Raw genomic sequence first — 15,127 nt, forward strand, 5'->3', positions numbered from 1 at the left:
CCCCAGGGGAGGGGGTGCAGGGTCACTCCTGGGCAGTATTCTGGCAGTACCGGAGGAGGGCTTCCATTGAGGAAGTCTGTGGCGGGGAGGGCTGGGTTTCCCGTATTCATGGGGAGATCCTGGTTTTTAATGTGATCAGGGCATCCCGAACTCGTGAAGGTTAAATTTGCTGGCGGGGTGGGCTTGACCTGCCTCCAGTTTAAAAAAAAATCAAGTTAGAAAAAAAAAAATGGGTGGGAAAAGCTGGCTGTGAAGCTGGTGGGCAGCACACTGCTCCTCCCACTTAGTTAAATAAACATAAAATTCACACTATCGCCCCCCCCCCCCCCCCCCCCCACCACCACAATGCAATCCGCACAACGCACAGACCTGAGCTTCCCTGAGAGGTCCCTGTCCACCAGGCGCACAGCTTGGGAGACCAGGTGGGTTTCACACCTTTCTGCCCTAACATCGGCGTGAATGGATTTCTTGACAAGATGGTGCAAGCATGATTCAGGAGTGTAGAGGCACGATGATGAGATGATAATATATATATTAAAATGATGTTTCCGACATTGAATTTTGGGAAACACTCTGCCTCACTGATGGGGGGGGGGGGGGGGGGGGGGGGGGGGGGCAGTGAACAATCAAGTCAAGTTTTCACATCAGCGTAAACTGCAATTTGGGAGCTCTCGCATGATTTTCCACTCATGTCACTGAACCCGCCCGACAAAAACCGAAGTTTAAATCTCAGCCTTCGCTTCTCAAATTATCTCTGAAGTCAATATTTACTCGGCTCGTTGCAATGTTGTTCTTCAGTGACAATATGACTTTCATCCTCTTCTCCAAATCTTCTCTCATCTTGAGTTCTTTGTCAGCCTCTTCTTGGCGAGTTCTATTTCGAGATGAAACATACACCATGCTCAGAATTTCATTTCAGTTTCTTTTTGTAACAACTTAGATTCATACAGTACTTATTATTATATCTTGAAATGAAATGGAATGAAAATCGCTTATTGTCACAAGTAGGCTTCAAATGAAGTTACTGTGAAAAGCCCCTAGTTGCCACATTCCGGCGCCTGTTCAGGGAGGCTGGTACGGGAATTGAACCGCGCTGGCCTGCCTTGGTCTGCTTTCAAAGCCAGCGATTTATTCCTGTGCGAAACCATTAATTTCCTCTCTTACACTATTGCCAGCAGCTGTGATAATGAGAAAATATACCCATTATTTGATCAACAATTTGATGATCATTGGGTCCCAGAATCAACAACCAGTTAATAACCAGTTTTCATGGATCCTGCACAGCCTCTGCTGTGATAACTGCCTCACATTCTATAAGAGAAACAATACCAACATACTTTTACCTCAGCCTTCAGTTATCCTCAAACTCCCCGACACACATTACATAGTTCCACAATGCGTTCTAACCTGCCCCAATTGCCCCCATAAACTTTCTACACTAATAATGGTAATCTATCGGAGTTAACAATTAAAAATGCATCTCAGTTATCATTGCTCAGTTGTATTCATAAGGTCATCTGTCCCCTTCTAATGCTAAACGGGCAGCACGGTAGCATAGTGGTTAGCACAAATGCTTCACAGCTCCAGGGTCCCAGGTTCAAATCCGGCTTGGGTCACTGTCTGTGTGGAGTCTGCACGTTCTCCCCGTGTGTGCGTGGGTTTCCTCCGGGTGCTCCGGTTTCCTCCCACAGTCCAAAGATGTGCAGGTTGGGTGAATTGGCCAGGCTAAATTGCCCTCAGGGTCCAAATTGCCCTTAGTGTTAGGTGGGGTTACTGGGTTATGGGGATAGGGTGGAGGTATGGGCTTGGGTAGGGTGCTCTTTCCAAGAGCCGGTGCAGACTCGATGGGCCGAATGGCCTCCTTCTGCACTGTAAATTCTATGTAAATCTCCTATGTAAATCTATGTAAATCATTCCTGATCAATAAAGAAATTATTTGCTTCTGTCAGTCTTTTCTTAGAAAGGATTTGTGCCCCACAAACTCTAAATTTTAGCGATAGTCTGTATACGCGTCCTTATTGTCTGAGGTCAGCCCAAGCAATGATAGGTGCCCTGATTTCGTAAAGGAGAAATTAATCTGTTAAAGCAGCAGTATACAGTTATTAACCTTTCAATGAGCCAATGTTTGGTCTGGACACTCGGATGACAAATGGTTTGGGTCTCCAAGGATACGAATAGTTGAGACGATCAGTTTGAAATACTTTGCTCTGTTAACATACTGACAGAAATGTCAATTATTGAAGCACATTCCCACTGAGATCGCTGCGAAACTGGACGGAACAAAGAAATTGTGATTTGTTGAATCAAATGGGAATTTCATATCACCGCAGCAAAGAAGTCTTATGAAATCCATGCTTGATGACAATAACTTGTCTTTATATCGTGCCCTTAATAGGGTCAGAAACCCCAAATTTGGCACCGAGATAAATAAGGAGATGTTAGGACACCTGGTCGAAAGCTTGATCAAAGAGGTATTTTTTTTCTGCCTTTAATACACTGAGTGGCAGAGAGTTGTGGAGAGGCAGTTCTGGATCAATTAGGATCAATGCAGCTGGAGGCATGTCCACAAATGGTGAAGTGATTAAAATCAGGGGATTCTCAAATGACCGGAATTAGAAGACTATAAATATCTTGGTGGGCTATAGGACTCAGGGAGATTACATACGTTGAAAGGAGGGAGGCCTTGGGACGGACTTAAAAACAAGGAAACTAATTACAAAATCCAGGAACGGCTTAATCAGAGACCAGTGTAGGTAACTGAGCACAGCAAGGTTTGGTACAAGAAGTATTAACTTGCATCATTTGCTGCTTTTGAATGCAGCAAAATACTGAAGGATACCTGTATTATGATTATAGGTTCAAATAGAGGATTCAGGGTATTAGGAGTAGAATGTGAGTTTGGTGACAGAATAAAAATAACCTGTCTCTATTCCTATTTCTCTAATGTTTCAGACCGATGCTAGAAGAGGTGAAGTGTGAAAATTATTGGCAAGGAAAATTTGGAGTAGTTTTATTTTTAAGTCTCAATGTTCTTAACTGCTATCCTCACCTTTGGCAAAAAAGGAAAATGTCTTCTAAAAGATTAATTTTTATGTTTACAAGAAATCTTTTTGTTATTAGTTCACCCTCATGAATGTACTATTCCCTCCTATGGTTTTACATGTGAGCTTTACCTAGCCAAAGATTCTTTCAGATACTGTATTGATTTTTGGTTGTATTTTTTGGCATCTTCAACCGCTTTTCTATGTTCCAGCTTTTGTTTTTCAACATCTTTCATTGGCTTCCTGTAAGTGGATAGAGGATAGTAAATATCAGCATTTCATCTTCACAATCATCTGTCGATTCCTTCATGTTTATTTATATTCCTGAAAATCACGTCAGAACCATGCACAGTAAATGAAGGCTTGAAACCAACGCATTATTTCGGAGCATTTAATGTGCACGTTTTTTCAAAAATCATTTATCCTTTTCCTTTCCCCATGAATTGTGTTTTGTCAATTTGTATTTTTTCCCTTAGTTCATTTTTCTTCTGAAGCAGCTCCAGCACTCCTTCTTGCATTACAAAAGCTGATCTGTTGAAAATCAATTCATATTTTATTTCTACATATTGGAATTATTTCTTGAGGAAAATATTTGTTATTTTATATCATCTACAGATGCCGGGATAATTTGTACTTTTATTAATGGCAAAATACTTTGATGCCAATAGCAGCGAGTGTTGTACCTCGCCAATTGACTGTAGATGAGAGTCAAGAGTTACGCAGAGCCCACGTGGACCCTTTGCCGGTACTTCAATTTCTGCTTGGTTCTAAAAGTTAAATGGCTCCCAGCGTTTATTAAATTGGTTACTCAAAGGGTACTGCCAATGTGATGCATTTCATTAGAACGACCGAGGTTGAGGGGAGACCTGATAGAAGTCTACAAGATTATGAGGGTCATGGATAGAGTGGATGGGCAGGCATTTATTCTCGGGGTCACCGGGGGCATAGATTTAAGGTCCATGGGGCAAAGTTTAGAGGAGATGTGCGAGGCAGGTTTTTTTACACAGAGGGTGGTGAGTGCCTGCAACGCGCTGCCAGGGTAGGTTGTGGAAGCAGATACATTAACGCCATTCAAAAGGCATCTTGACAAATACATGGGGCGCGATTCTCCGCTCCCCATGCCGGGGGGGGGGGAGAGAATCGTGGGAGGGCCGGGCGAATCACACCACGCAGCCCTGGCACCTGCTGTGATTCTCCCACCCCCCCCCAAAATGGCGTGTCGTGTTTTTCGACAGGCCGCTCGGAGACTCTCACGGCGACCGGCGATTCTCCGGCCCGGATGGGCCGAGCGGCCTGCCGAACTGGACCGGTTCACGCCGGCGCCAACCACACCTGGTCGCTGCCGGCGTGAACAGCGCGCGACCGGTGTTTGTGGGGCCTGTGGGGGGTGGAGGGAGGATCGAGCACCACGGGCGTGCTCAGTAGATGTCTGGCCCGCGATCGGTGCCAACTAAAAGACGCATTCTTTTCCCTCCGCCGGCCCGCAAGATCAGCTGTCATGTCTTGTGGGGCAGCGGAGGGGAAGACGGCAACTGCGCCTGCACGGGTTGGCGCCGGCCAACCTGTGCATGCGCGGCTGACGTCACTTCGGCGCCACCAGCCGCGTCATTCCCGGCGCGCCGCTTTGACGCAAGCGTCAAGGCCCGGCGCCCGAGATTCACGCGCCGCCGCTCCTAGCCCCCCGGGGGGGGGGGGGGGGGGGGGGGGAGAATAGGGGGCGAGGAGCGGCCTCCGACGCTGGAGTGAAACACTCCGGGTTTCACTCCAGCGTCGACTGTTTGCCTCCCGATGGGAGTGTTCACGCGTGGTTAGGATGGGTACAGACGGATACGGCACAAGGAAGAGCTAAGGGTTTTGGGCAAGGTTGGTATCATGATCGGTACAGGCTTGGAGGGCCGAAGGGCCTGTTCCTGTGCTGTATTGTTCTTTGTTCATTTATTCAATTTAGATGTCTCAATATTTCATTTTGAACAAACATGTACTTTTGAAGAATCATTGCTCGTTGAACTGCTCATCCTTAAGGCTGACACTTTGTGTAAACAAATGTTCTCTTCCTGACCTTTGGTGGAGGAGGATCTCCACTGGGTGTCACTTTGTTTAATTCATTAATTTACTGACAGAGGAAGAATCTTTGTTTAAAAAGTGGTTCTTTCTGACTTTAGCTGGAAGGGCAGCAAAACTACTTTGAAAAGATAAATCTGTCCTGATTAATCCAGATAATTGCAGGCGGTGAGGTTGGGTTTGTTCCTTGAGAGCCCCCTGCTCTCAGTACAGCACATCCACTTTCATTAAACTGGGATTTCCAAGGCTCGCTGAAGGGAGCTTTCAGCTAATTATTCTCAAGAGATATGAATATGTTCAGAACCAAAGGGGACAAGCCCTTTCCACCCCAATAGAATTCTCCTTTAAGCATGGTATAATTTAATACCAATTTTCGATTGACATTATATTTGTATTAAAGTCTCACAAATTACACTCGCTGCATGAGAAAGAGTGAACTGCACTGTCTCCCTGAGGTTAAAAAGGTGGCTTCTTATTTTCAGTTTCTGTGACAAGGAAGCATTATGTTCACAATTTAACAGAGAGATTGGAATTTCCTTACCACCAGAATACAATTGGAAAATCATATTGGTTATAAATGAGTCATATCCACCAGGAACTCTGTATGTTCATATGAGACAACTAAACCTCATTTTAGTTAGCACCTCTGGATCTGGGAGATCTATGATCCTATGATTCTATGAGAGAATACTTTAAAGTTATTGGGCGCGATTCTGCGAACTTTAACTTGAGTCTGCTGAATGGCGAGTTTAGCGAGATATTTCTCAGCAGCTGCAGCGCCAAGAATCATCCTGCCATCCAAAGGCACTTCCCGCTTATTTGGGCCTGAGGGAGATTCTCTCCACCAAGGCAGTGCTTCGAGGACTTCCTGCTGGCGAGCAGATCAGGGCGCCATTTTGTAAGGCTGTCCTAATCTTCCCATCACACACCCCCTTTCCAGCCCCCACGTTCATTTGAGCCCCCTCACCCACCCAACCTTGGGAAGTCCCCTGGAAACGCCCCTCACCCCCTTGCTACCTGGCAAGGATTCCTGGACCCATCCCCTGGCAGTGTTAGCTGGCACCTTGGGAAGTCCCCTGGAAACGCCCCTCACCCCCTTGCTACCTGGCAAGGATTTCTGGACCCATCCCCTGGCAGTGTTAACTGGCACCTTGGGAAGTCCCCTGGAAATGCCCCTCACCCCCTTGCTACCTGGCAAGGCCCCCTGGACCCATCCCCTGGCAGTGTTAACTGGGACCCTGGGAGGACCCTTGGCACCACGAGGATGCCAGGGGGGTGCCTGGGTGCCACCCTGCCCTGTTCCCCGACCACCCTGGGAGTTTTCAATGACCTGGGAACCCCCCCACCCCCGGGGTTCCGTGACGACTGGTCCATGTTTGTGTGGACCAGTGTTTAACTGCGCCCTGGCGAGATCTCCCTGGCGCAACCAGTGAGTGCCGGACGTCGGTGAATCCAGTGTCCGGATATTTAAATAAGCTGTAGATTCAGATTTGGATCTTGCCTAACGAGGGGGAGATCCAGATGGTGTCGAACGGAACAAGTCGAGTGACTCGCACGAGGCTTCACATCCGGTGTGGAGCCCGATTTGGGGCTTGCTCGCGATTCACACATTGAGCCCGGATCCGCGCCGGCCGCAACAGGGTGGCTATATCGTTCCCATTAGTTTCAACTGGATATAAACCTATCCAGAGATAAATGGGCTGTTAACCCACTGTGTCGTCCAATCCATTCTGAATGATTCTCAATGGACCAGATAATAAAAGTACGGAGAAAGAAACGAAAGCAATTCAGCCGAGCATGTAGTACCATTTTCTGTCTTTTTTCCAAACGCAATGAAAGAAAATGTCTCTAATTTGTCTTTGTTAACTCAGTAGGGTTGATTTTATGAATGTATATTTTCAGCAAGAATGAAATAAAATGAAAATTGCTTATTGTCACAAGTAGGCTTCAATTAAGTTACTGTGGAAAGCCCCTAGTCACCACATTCCAGCGCCTGTTCGGGGAGACTGGTACGGGAATTGAACCCGCGCTGCTGGCCTGCCTTGGTCTGCTTTAAAAGCCAGCTATTTAGCCCAGTGAGCTAAACCAGCCCAGCCCCAATTCCTGTCTACCCAAAGTGCATATTTGAATATCACAAACATCATCCCCAGGACCCTTTAAAATGAAAGAAAGAAAGGCTTGCAATACCTTTCACAACCTCGGGATGTCTCAAAGTGCTTTACAACCAATGAAGTACATTTGAATCAAAGTCATCACCTTAATGTGGGAAACACAGCAGCCAATTTGCGCATAGCAAGCTCCCACAATCTGCAATGTGATAATGAGACAGACCATCTTTTTTATGGTGGTAATTGAGAAATAATTATTGGCTGGGACACCAGGGATACCCTGCTCTTATCTGAAATAGTGCCACAGCATCTTTTACATCCACTTGAGGGGGCGGATAGGGTTTCGGATTAAAGAATGTATCAGAATAGCAGCACCTCCAACAGTGAAGCGCTCCCTCGTTACTGGATTTTTGTGCTCAAGTCTCTTCTAACCCAGAGGCGAGTAAACTGACCCAAGCTAATACCTAGAATTAATGGACAAAAGTCAGGGAGGTTGCGACCGCAGCATTTGTTATTTGGTTATTAAATCAGGACTGAGAGTCAGTACTAATGAGGAGCTGCAAGTGATTTTTCTGCAACAGTACGATCATGTGCATTGAAGTTCGGAGCTCTCGACTACCAGACAAGATTCCACTCTGAAGCAGCAACCAGCTTCTCGAGACCCTGTTGAGCAACGATATCTCGTGCACTGCAGTTTGCTGTCCAAGTAACCGGTGAAAGGCTGGTTTGAAGCAGATCAGGCGGTGGTTTGGTAAATGAGTTGGTTCTTTTCAAATACTTAAATGTGGCTGGGAGTGAGGGTTAATTCTACATCTAAATATGCATGCCTGGTTACTAAGGAAATTGGGCCCTGTTGCCTACTACACTCATAGGTGACCCTCATTCCATAATCAATGGCCGTTGCGATACCCCGCCAGGGCCCAGAATAGTATCAGAGTGCCGCTAGACAGCGGGGTCATTCTGGTGCTAGGCACGACCCTGCTAATCCTGCCCAGAAGGAGTCTGATTTTGCTTTGGTTGGATCCCGCCCAAACCATTTTAGGTGTTCATGTACATGTCATGTTCATGTGACTCCAGATCCACTTCAATGTGGTTGACCCTCAGAGGTGGGCAATTAATACTGACCCAACCAGCAACACCCACAGCCTATAAATGAAAAAAAAAACCAAAATCATTAGAAGTTGTTGTCAGGGGACGTTGACCTTTATTTCAAAGGCCTGCAAGGATTAGGAAGTGAGGCTTCAGTTGTGAAGGGCCTTGGTCACATTCCATCAGAGATACTTCCATTTTGGGCACCAAACCTCAGCAAAACAAATTGGTTTTGGCAGGAATGCTGCACAATTCACCAGAATGAGACTGGGTTTAAAGGATTAAATGATGAGGACAGATTGCAGAAACCTGGCTTGTGTTCCATCAAGTTTAGAAGGTTATGGATGGATTTAATCTTGGTTGTAACTTTCCAGCTCCAGGGCAATGTAACTGGAGGGTATCCCATGTACATGCTGGGAATCTCCTTCCCCCCGGAGGTTTCCAGGTAAGGATTGCACGGCGATTGCCTGGGAAACACTATACTGATTTAAATAGTGAACTTTTGATGATTCCAGCTGTGCTACATCAATAGTTAACCAGAAAAAAGTTAGAAGTAAAAGCACATCTAGCTTCTGGGTAACTATTATATAGAACCATACTGGTCCCTCCCCCCCCAACCTCTAAAGAGACATCCCCACCGAACTCCCCAAACCTACTGACTACACACCCACCTCATGGGTCTCCCAGCCCCCTCCCCATGGGACACCCCCTAACTCACAACTACCACATCCGACCTGATCGGCTATGCTGGGAGGCACGTAGGCCATTCGAGATCCCTGGGTGGTCGGGGACAGGGCAGTGGTCACCAGGTTGGCACTGCCAGGGTATCAGGAGAGGTGCCTGCGTGTCAGGCTGGCAGTACCAAGGGGTGGGACTTGGGGGGGGGGCATGCCCATGAAGGGGCTGTGAAGCGGGGGTATGAAAGGCCATCATGAATGTGGAGTCCTTGAAGAAGGGGTCCGGCAAGGGGGAGGAACTGACAGGGATGGATGGGTGTGGGGCAAAGTCACCTTCATACCGGGGGGGGGGGGGGGGGGGGGGGGGGCGGGGGCTCACGCTATCTTTTAGAGATAGTGGGGGGATGTTGCCCCTCGAGGGTTGGGTGTGTTGCCCATGTCTGTGGGGGGTCGCACTGTGGGGGTGTGAGGGAGCCTCAAACTCACTTTGAGATAGGGGTACCCTTTCAAAATGGCAGCCCGATCTCTGAGGAGTGAGTTGAGCTCCCCACTGCTGAAAGAAATTCCATGTGTGGGATTGACCAGTGAGAAATTCCCCAGGTGTGGGTGAACAGAGGTCTGGATCTCACCCAGAAATCCTGCAGGAACACCCCACCAGGGCCCAACCCCCCCAAATGGCGCTTTAGTAATTATTTGGATGAACTACGCCCAAGATCATAAAGCAATTCCCCACGCTAAGGATAGTGGAATCCTAGAATCCGTCCCCTGAAAGGCCATGCATCCTAGGTTAATTTCGATTTTTATACCAAGATAACAAGAATGTAAAGGGATATGAAACAAAGACAGACACTTAGGGCAGGATTCTCCGATTGCCGAAGCTGAAATCGAGTTTGGCGATTGCCCGGAGAATCCGTTTGTACACCGAAATTGGAGGAGGTGCCATTTTTGGATGCTCCACTCTCTCAAAAACGGCATAATCACTGAGTAAAGTACGTCGCACGCTGTTGGGACGGTCTCAGGATGTCACCTCAGGCCCTCCCCCGATGCTCCGCCCCCAATGGGCCGGCTTCCCGACGGCGTCGGTCGCGTGTGCTCAGAGTTTTCGGGGACCTCACATGGCGGCTGCGGACAGTCAGGGAGGGAGCCATTCCGCTAGCCGGGGGGGGGGGGGGCTTCGGCGGGGGGGGGGGGGCTTCGGCGGGGTGGGGGGGGGGGGGGGGGAGACTGGTGGGAGGTGGTCCGGGGGTGGCGAGGGAGGTTACAGGGCGGACTGTCTGACAGGCTCGGTCTGCGTGTGACCGGAGCCATGTTGCACGGCCACAGACCCTGCGATTCTCCTTCCGTATCTGCAGGTAAAGCCGGGGTTTTACGTGGCACGGCTGCTAGCCCCCCCACCGGGCGGAGCATTGGTGCGGGGAATTCAGCCCATAGAGTTGTGATATATATCAGCCTAATTCAATGGACACGTGCTCGAGGGCTGAGTGACTTTCTACTGTTAGTATGTTCACAGTTGAACTCTGTCGAGTTTCAGGAACAGCACAGTTATGGTGAAGAAACAACCTGTCTTTTTCCTTAAAATAAGCAAAATACTGAGAATGCTGGAATTAATTTTGGCAGCTGTGAGATGGCAAAGAAAGTAGCATCTTAAAGAACAAAAGACAGGTGGCCTGGTGTATGTGTGTGTGTGTGTTTGGGAGGGGGGAGGAGTAGTTTAATGCCTTTCCTGGTGCTGTATTTTCAGCCTCTAGTTTTTATTTCAGATTCCATATTTGATCATTTTTAATGTCTATTAGAAATGTTTCTTGTTAACACTAAATGAAGAAGCGGAACATATTCTGCCCGTTCCATTCTCTGCGCAGAGATGCTGACTGACTTGCTGAGTATTTACTGCTTCCATTTCAATATTCAGCATCTCTAGTATTTTACTTTTGTATCTTCTAATCACCTTATTGAAAACCAAATGCCTCAATAAGCAGCACAGAAGTGTTGATAAAATACTGAGAAAACATCTCCGGTGACTAACAGCTGGCTGCAGTTCTCATTTACATTAAATGTTATTTTGCAGTTCCACCAATAATGAGTTTACATGAAGTGTGAAAGCTCTAGCACTGAAATGCATGATGGTAACATCACGGTGCAGCACGGTAGCACAAGTGGATAACACTGTGGCTTCACAACGCCAGGGTCCCAGGTTCGATTCCCTGCTGGGTCACTATCTATGCGGAGTCTGCACGTTCTCCCTGTGTCTGCGTGGGTTTCCTCCGGGTGCTCAGGTTTCTTCCCACCATCCAAAAACGTGCAGGTTAGGTGGATTGGCCATGCTAAATTGCCCTTAGTGACCAAAAAGGTTAGGAGGGTTTATTGGGTTACGGGGATAGGGTGGAAGTAAGGCCCTAAGTGGGTCGGTGCAGACTCGATGGCCGAATGGCTTCCTTCTGAACTATATGTTCTATGTTGCAGCGCGGTGGCGCAGTGGGTAGCATTGCTGCCTCACGGCGCCGAGGACCCAGGTTCGATCCCGGCTCTGGGTCACTGTCCGTGTGGAGTTTGCACATTCTCCCCGTGTTTGCGTGGGTTTCGCCCCCCCCCCCCCTCCCCGAACCCAAAGATGTGTAGGGCAGGTGGATTGGCCATGCTAAATTGTCCATTAATTGGAAAAAATTAATTGGGTACTTAAATTTAAAAAAAACAAAATCTCTCTGTTGCCTGCAAAACAGCTAACAGCCATTTCTCATTCTGTTTCTCCTTGTTTGGGGCCTCACGGTAGCATGGTGGTTAGCATCAAGGCTTCACAGCTCCAGGGTCCCAGGTTCGATTCCCGGCTGGGTCACTGTCTGTGTGGAGTCTGCACGTCCTCCCCGTGTGCGCGTGGGTTTCCTCCGGGTGCTCCGGTTTCCTCCCACAGTCCAAAGATGTGCAGGTTAGGTGGATTGGCCATGCTAAATTGCCCGTAGTGTAACGTTAATGGGGGGATTGTTGGGTTACGTGGGTTTAAGTGGGGTGATCATGGTTCGGCACAACATCGAGGGCCGAAGGGCCTGTTCTGTGCTGTACTGTTCTATGTTCTATGTTCTACTCTTTGTAATTTGTTAACCTTGTCCCTGCTTGTAAAATAGCCGCCTCTTCAGCTTCCAGTCTCCGTTTTGCCTCGAGTAAGCGTTGCGCCTCATACTCCTCTTCGTCCTGCTTATGTTCTTCACGGAGTCGCGTCAATTTTGCGTGTTCAAGTTCAACTTTAAACAGTTCACATCTGAAATGGGAAAATGAAAGAAAAGGAACATGGTAGATATGCAACACTGAAATAAATATAAATGTTGGTGTCAAATGTTTATTATTCAACTTCTTTGCTGCCATCAACCTAACTGTATAAAAAGCTGTAACTGCCGGAAATATGAAGCGAGACGAGTAAACAAACAATGACATACAAAAGAATATCTTGACATTGTTACCAGACTCCTAAATGACCCTCTTATGGACTGACCTGATCTCTTCACACATCTTCTCTACTGAGTAGTACTACATTCCTGTATGCTTCACCCGATGCCTGTCTATGTATTTACATTGTATATTTATGTTTGCCCTATGTTTTTCATGTATGGAATGATCTGTCTGAGCTGCTTCCTTTGCCACTTTGTATGCATTTTCTTTCAATTTGGTACCCTTCTTGATTTCCTGAGATATCCATGGCTGATAAATAGCATGATCGATAGACGATAAACAGATAGTACTTTCAGAGTGACACTATAAAATGTGTCAGTGCAGCAAATTTATATCAGAGAAGAAGTTTCAGCTGGCAGTAAGGTTGGTACGCAAAGATTTAAGATGATTAGGTAAAAAGGTCAGAAGGAGGGGGGAGGTTGAAGGGTGGAGGAGGAGGTAGACAGAATTCTTTTGACTCATCCAAATTGTTATGATCTCTTTTGCTCACTGAATTCCCCATTGTCATGTGAAATGAAAATGAGCATTTAACCATTGCAGGGTTGTCAGTATGTGTGGTCCCCAAAAGGTTTATTCCGCCGAAGGAAGCCCTTTTCAATTGATACGACCTTGTGCAATCTTGATCAACTTGGTATAAATTCCTATAAATAAGCAAATCAACCAAAAAGAAAATAACTGTTTCCACCTATGATTTTGGGCTTCTGATTGGGTTATTTTTGTCAAGCAGAGTCACTTAATTTCCATTACACAGGAAGAGTTGTTTCGGAATTTGTGAAATAACCAACAAAATTCACAAAAAGCAAGGTTACGGGGATAGGGTGGAGGCGTAAGCTTAAGTAGGGTGCTCTTTCCAAGGGCCAATGCCGACTTGATGGGCCGAATGGCCTCCTTCTGCACTGTAAATTCTATGCTTCTATCATCTATGTAATATAATATAATAACCAAACCGTATATAAACATTAGTGCCTATATGTATAAATTAGTATTCTAGCATCCAACCACAGGTGGCGTGACAGCAGGAGGAGGTCACTGGAAGTCGGCCACATGGTGAGACAGGACGCATTCGAGCATCCGGTCACAGGTGGCGTGGTGACAGGAGAAGGTCACTGGAAGTCACCCACATGTGGGAGACAGAACCTGGACAGCACAGAGACACAAGCTGGACGGCAAGCACGGACTGCAGTCACAGATCAAGCAGCTCCAGAGTCAACAGTAATTAATAATAGTGTTGTAAGACTTCTTACTGTGCTCACCCCAGTCCAATGCCAGCATCTCGGGCAGGTAGCACAAGTGGATAGCACTGTGGCTTCACAGCGCCAGGGTCCCAGGTTCGATTCCCCGCTGGGTCACTGTGCGGAGTCTGCACGTTCTCCCTGTGTCTGCATAGGTTTCCTCCGGGTGCTCCGGTTTCCTCCCACAGTCCAAAGACGTGCAGGTTAGGTGGATTGGCCATGATAAATTGCCCTTAGTGACCAAAACGGTTAGGAGGGGTCATTGGGTTATGGGGATAGGGTGGAAGTGATGGCTTAAGTGGATTGATGGGCCGAATGGCCTCTTTCTGCATTGTATGTTTTATCCCCACATAATAATAGTTAATCATAGTTGTTTGTATTTAGCCATCGTATCCAACTGTAATCTTAATAGATGTCATAGAAATTCTTTCATATTTTAGTTAATTAATAAACAGTTTTGTTCATTTACAAAGCCGTATGTTCTCTAATCACTTCAACTACAAGGACCTCGCCATCCATGCCTACAGAGTACATTCCAGTTTCCAGGCAGAGTGGGTACACATGTGAACTATGCCGGCATCTCGGGCAGGCATTAGGATGTCTTCCTAATGCAATTACTACAGACATTGCTGTTTAATCCTTTGCTGCACATCAACTGATCACAGGAAAATGTGAGTATGAAAAGTTGACGGGTGCATCTACATTACTCCTTTAGCAGCATCAGTGCATCTCACAGAGGATTACAAAAATATAAACTGTTTCTATGACAAAGGGAAAGCATTTGTAGACCCCCCCCTGTTTGCTCATCAGTCAGTAACTCACTCATTCGCTTGCAATGTCAAATCAATTTTTGATTGAAGGTCTTCTTCCACTCGCAGCTCCTCACACAGCCGTCTGTGTTGTGCCCGAAGGCGAAACAAAGCAGCACTGGGACAACATCAGGGAAAAATGATGAATATTAATAATAACCAAATTTATTATGTCTAAAGGCAAGAAATTCTTTATTTTTACTTTCATCTCATTTGCACTATCTATTCTACCCACCTTCAACATGTGTCATTGTGGAACTAATTAAATAACAACTTGCATCTATATAGCGATTTCTACGTAGCACAACGGCCCTATAAAAGCAATAGACCTGAGGATTGGGAACACTTTAAAATTCAGCAAAGGTGGACCGAGGAATTGATTAAGAAGGGGAAAATACAATAGGAAAGTAAGCTAGTGGGGAACATAAAAACTGACCGTAAAAGATTCTGTTGATTTGTAAAGAGAAAAAAATTAATAAAAACGAATGTAGGCCCCTTACAGTCAGAAACAGGGGAATTCGTAATGGGGAACAAAGAAATGGCTGAGGAACTAAATTCATGCTTTGCTTCTGTCTTCACAAAGGAAGACATAAATAATGTACCTGAAGTTCTGAAAAACACAAGTTTCAGTGAGGAATGAAGGAAATTAGTATTAGTAGGGAAATGGTTTGG

The 15,127-nt window shown here is 46.6% G+C and overlaps 1 protein-coding gene across 1 annotated transcript in view; it reads right to left on the reverse strand.

Moving 5' to 3' along the window:
- cfap74 (cilia and flagella associated protein 74) overlaps positions 1 to 15,127 on the reverse strand; it is a 156,559-nt gene that overhangs the window by 112,128 nt on the left and 29,304 nt on the right. The window contains exons 6-9 of the mRNA XM_038774102.1: positions 14,469 to 14,573; positions 12,071 to 12,226; positions 3,174 to 3,284; positions 772 to 874 (exon numbers count right to left, since the gene is read on the reverse strand). Of these exons, the coding sequence (XP_038630030.1) occupies positions 772 to 874; positions 3,174 to 3,284; positions 12,071 to 12,226; positions 14,469 to 14,573 (475 nt within the window). The remainder of the gene's footprint in view (positions 1 to 771; positions 875 to 3,173; positions 3,285 to 12,070; positions 12,227 to 14,468; positions 14,574 to 15,127) is intronic.

Source organism: Scyliorhinus canicula, chromosome 16 (assembly GCF_902713615.1).
Source record: "Scyliorhinus canicula chromosome 16, sScyCan1.1, whole genome shotgun sequence".
In the NCBI taxonomy this organism is placed as follows: domain Eukaryota; kingdom Metazoa; phylum Chordata; class Chondrichthyes; order Carcharhiniformes; family Scyliorhinidae; genus Scyliorhinus; species Scyliorhinus canicula.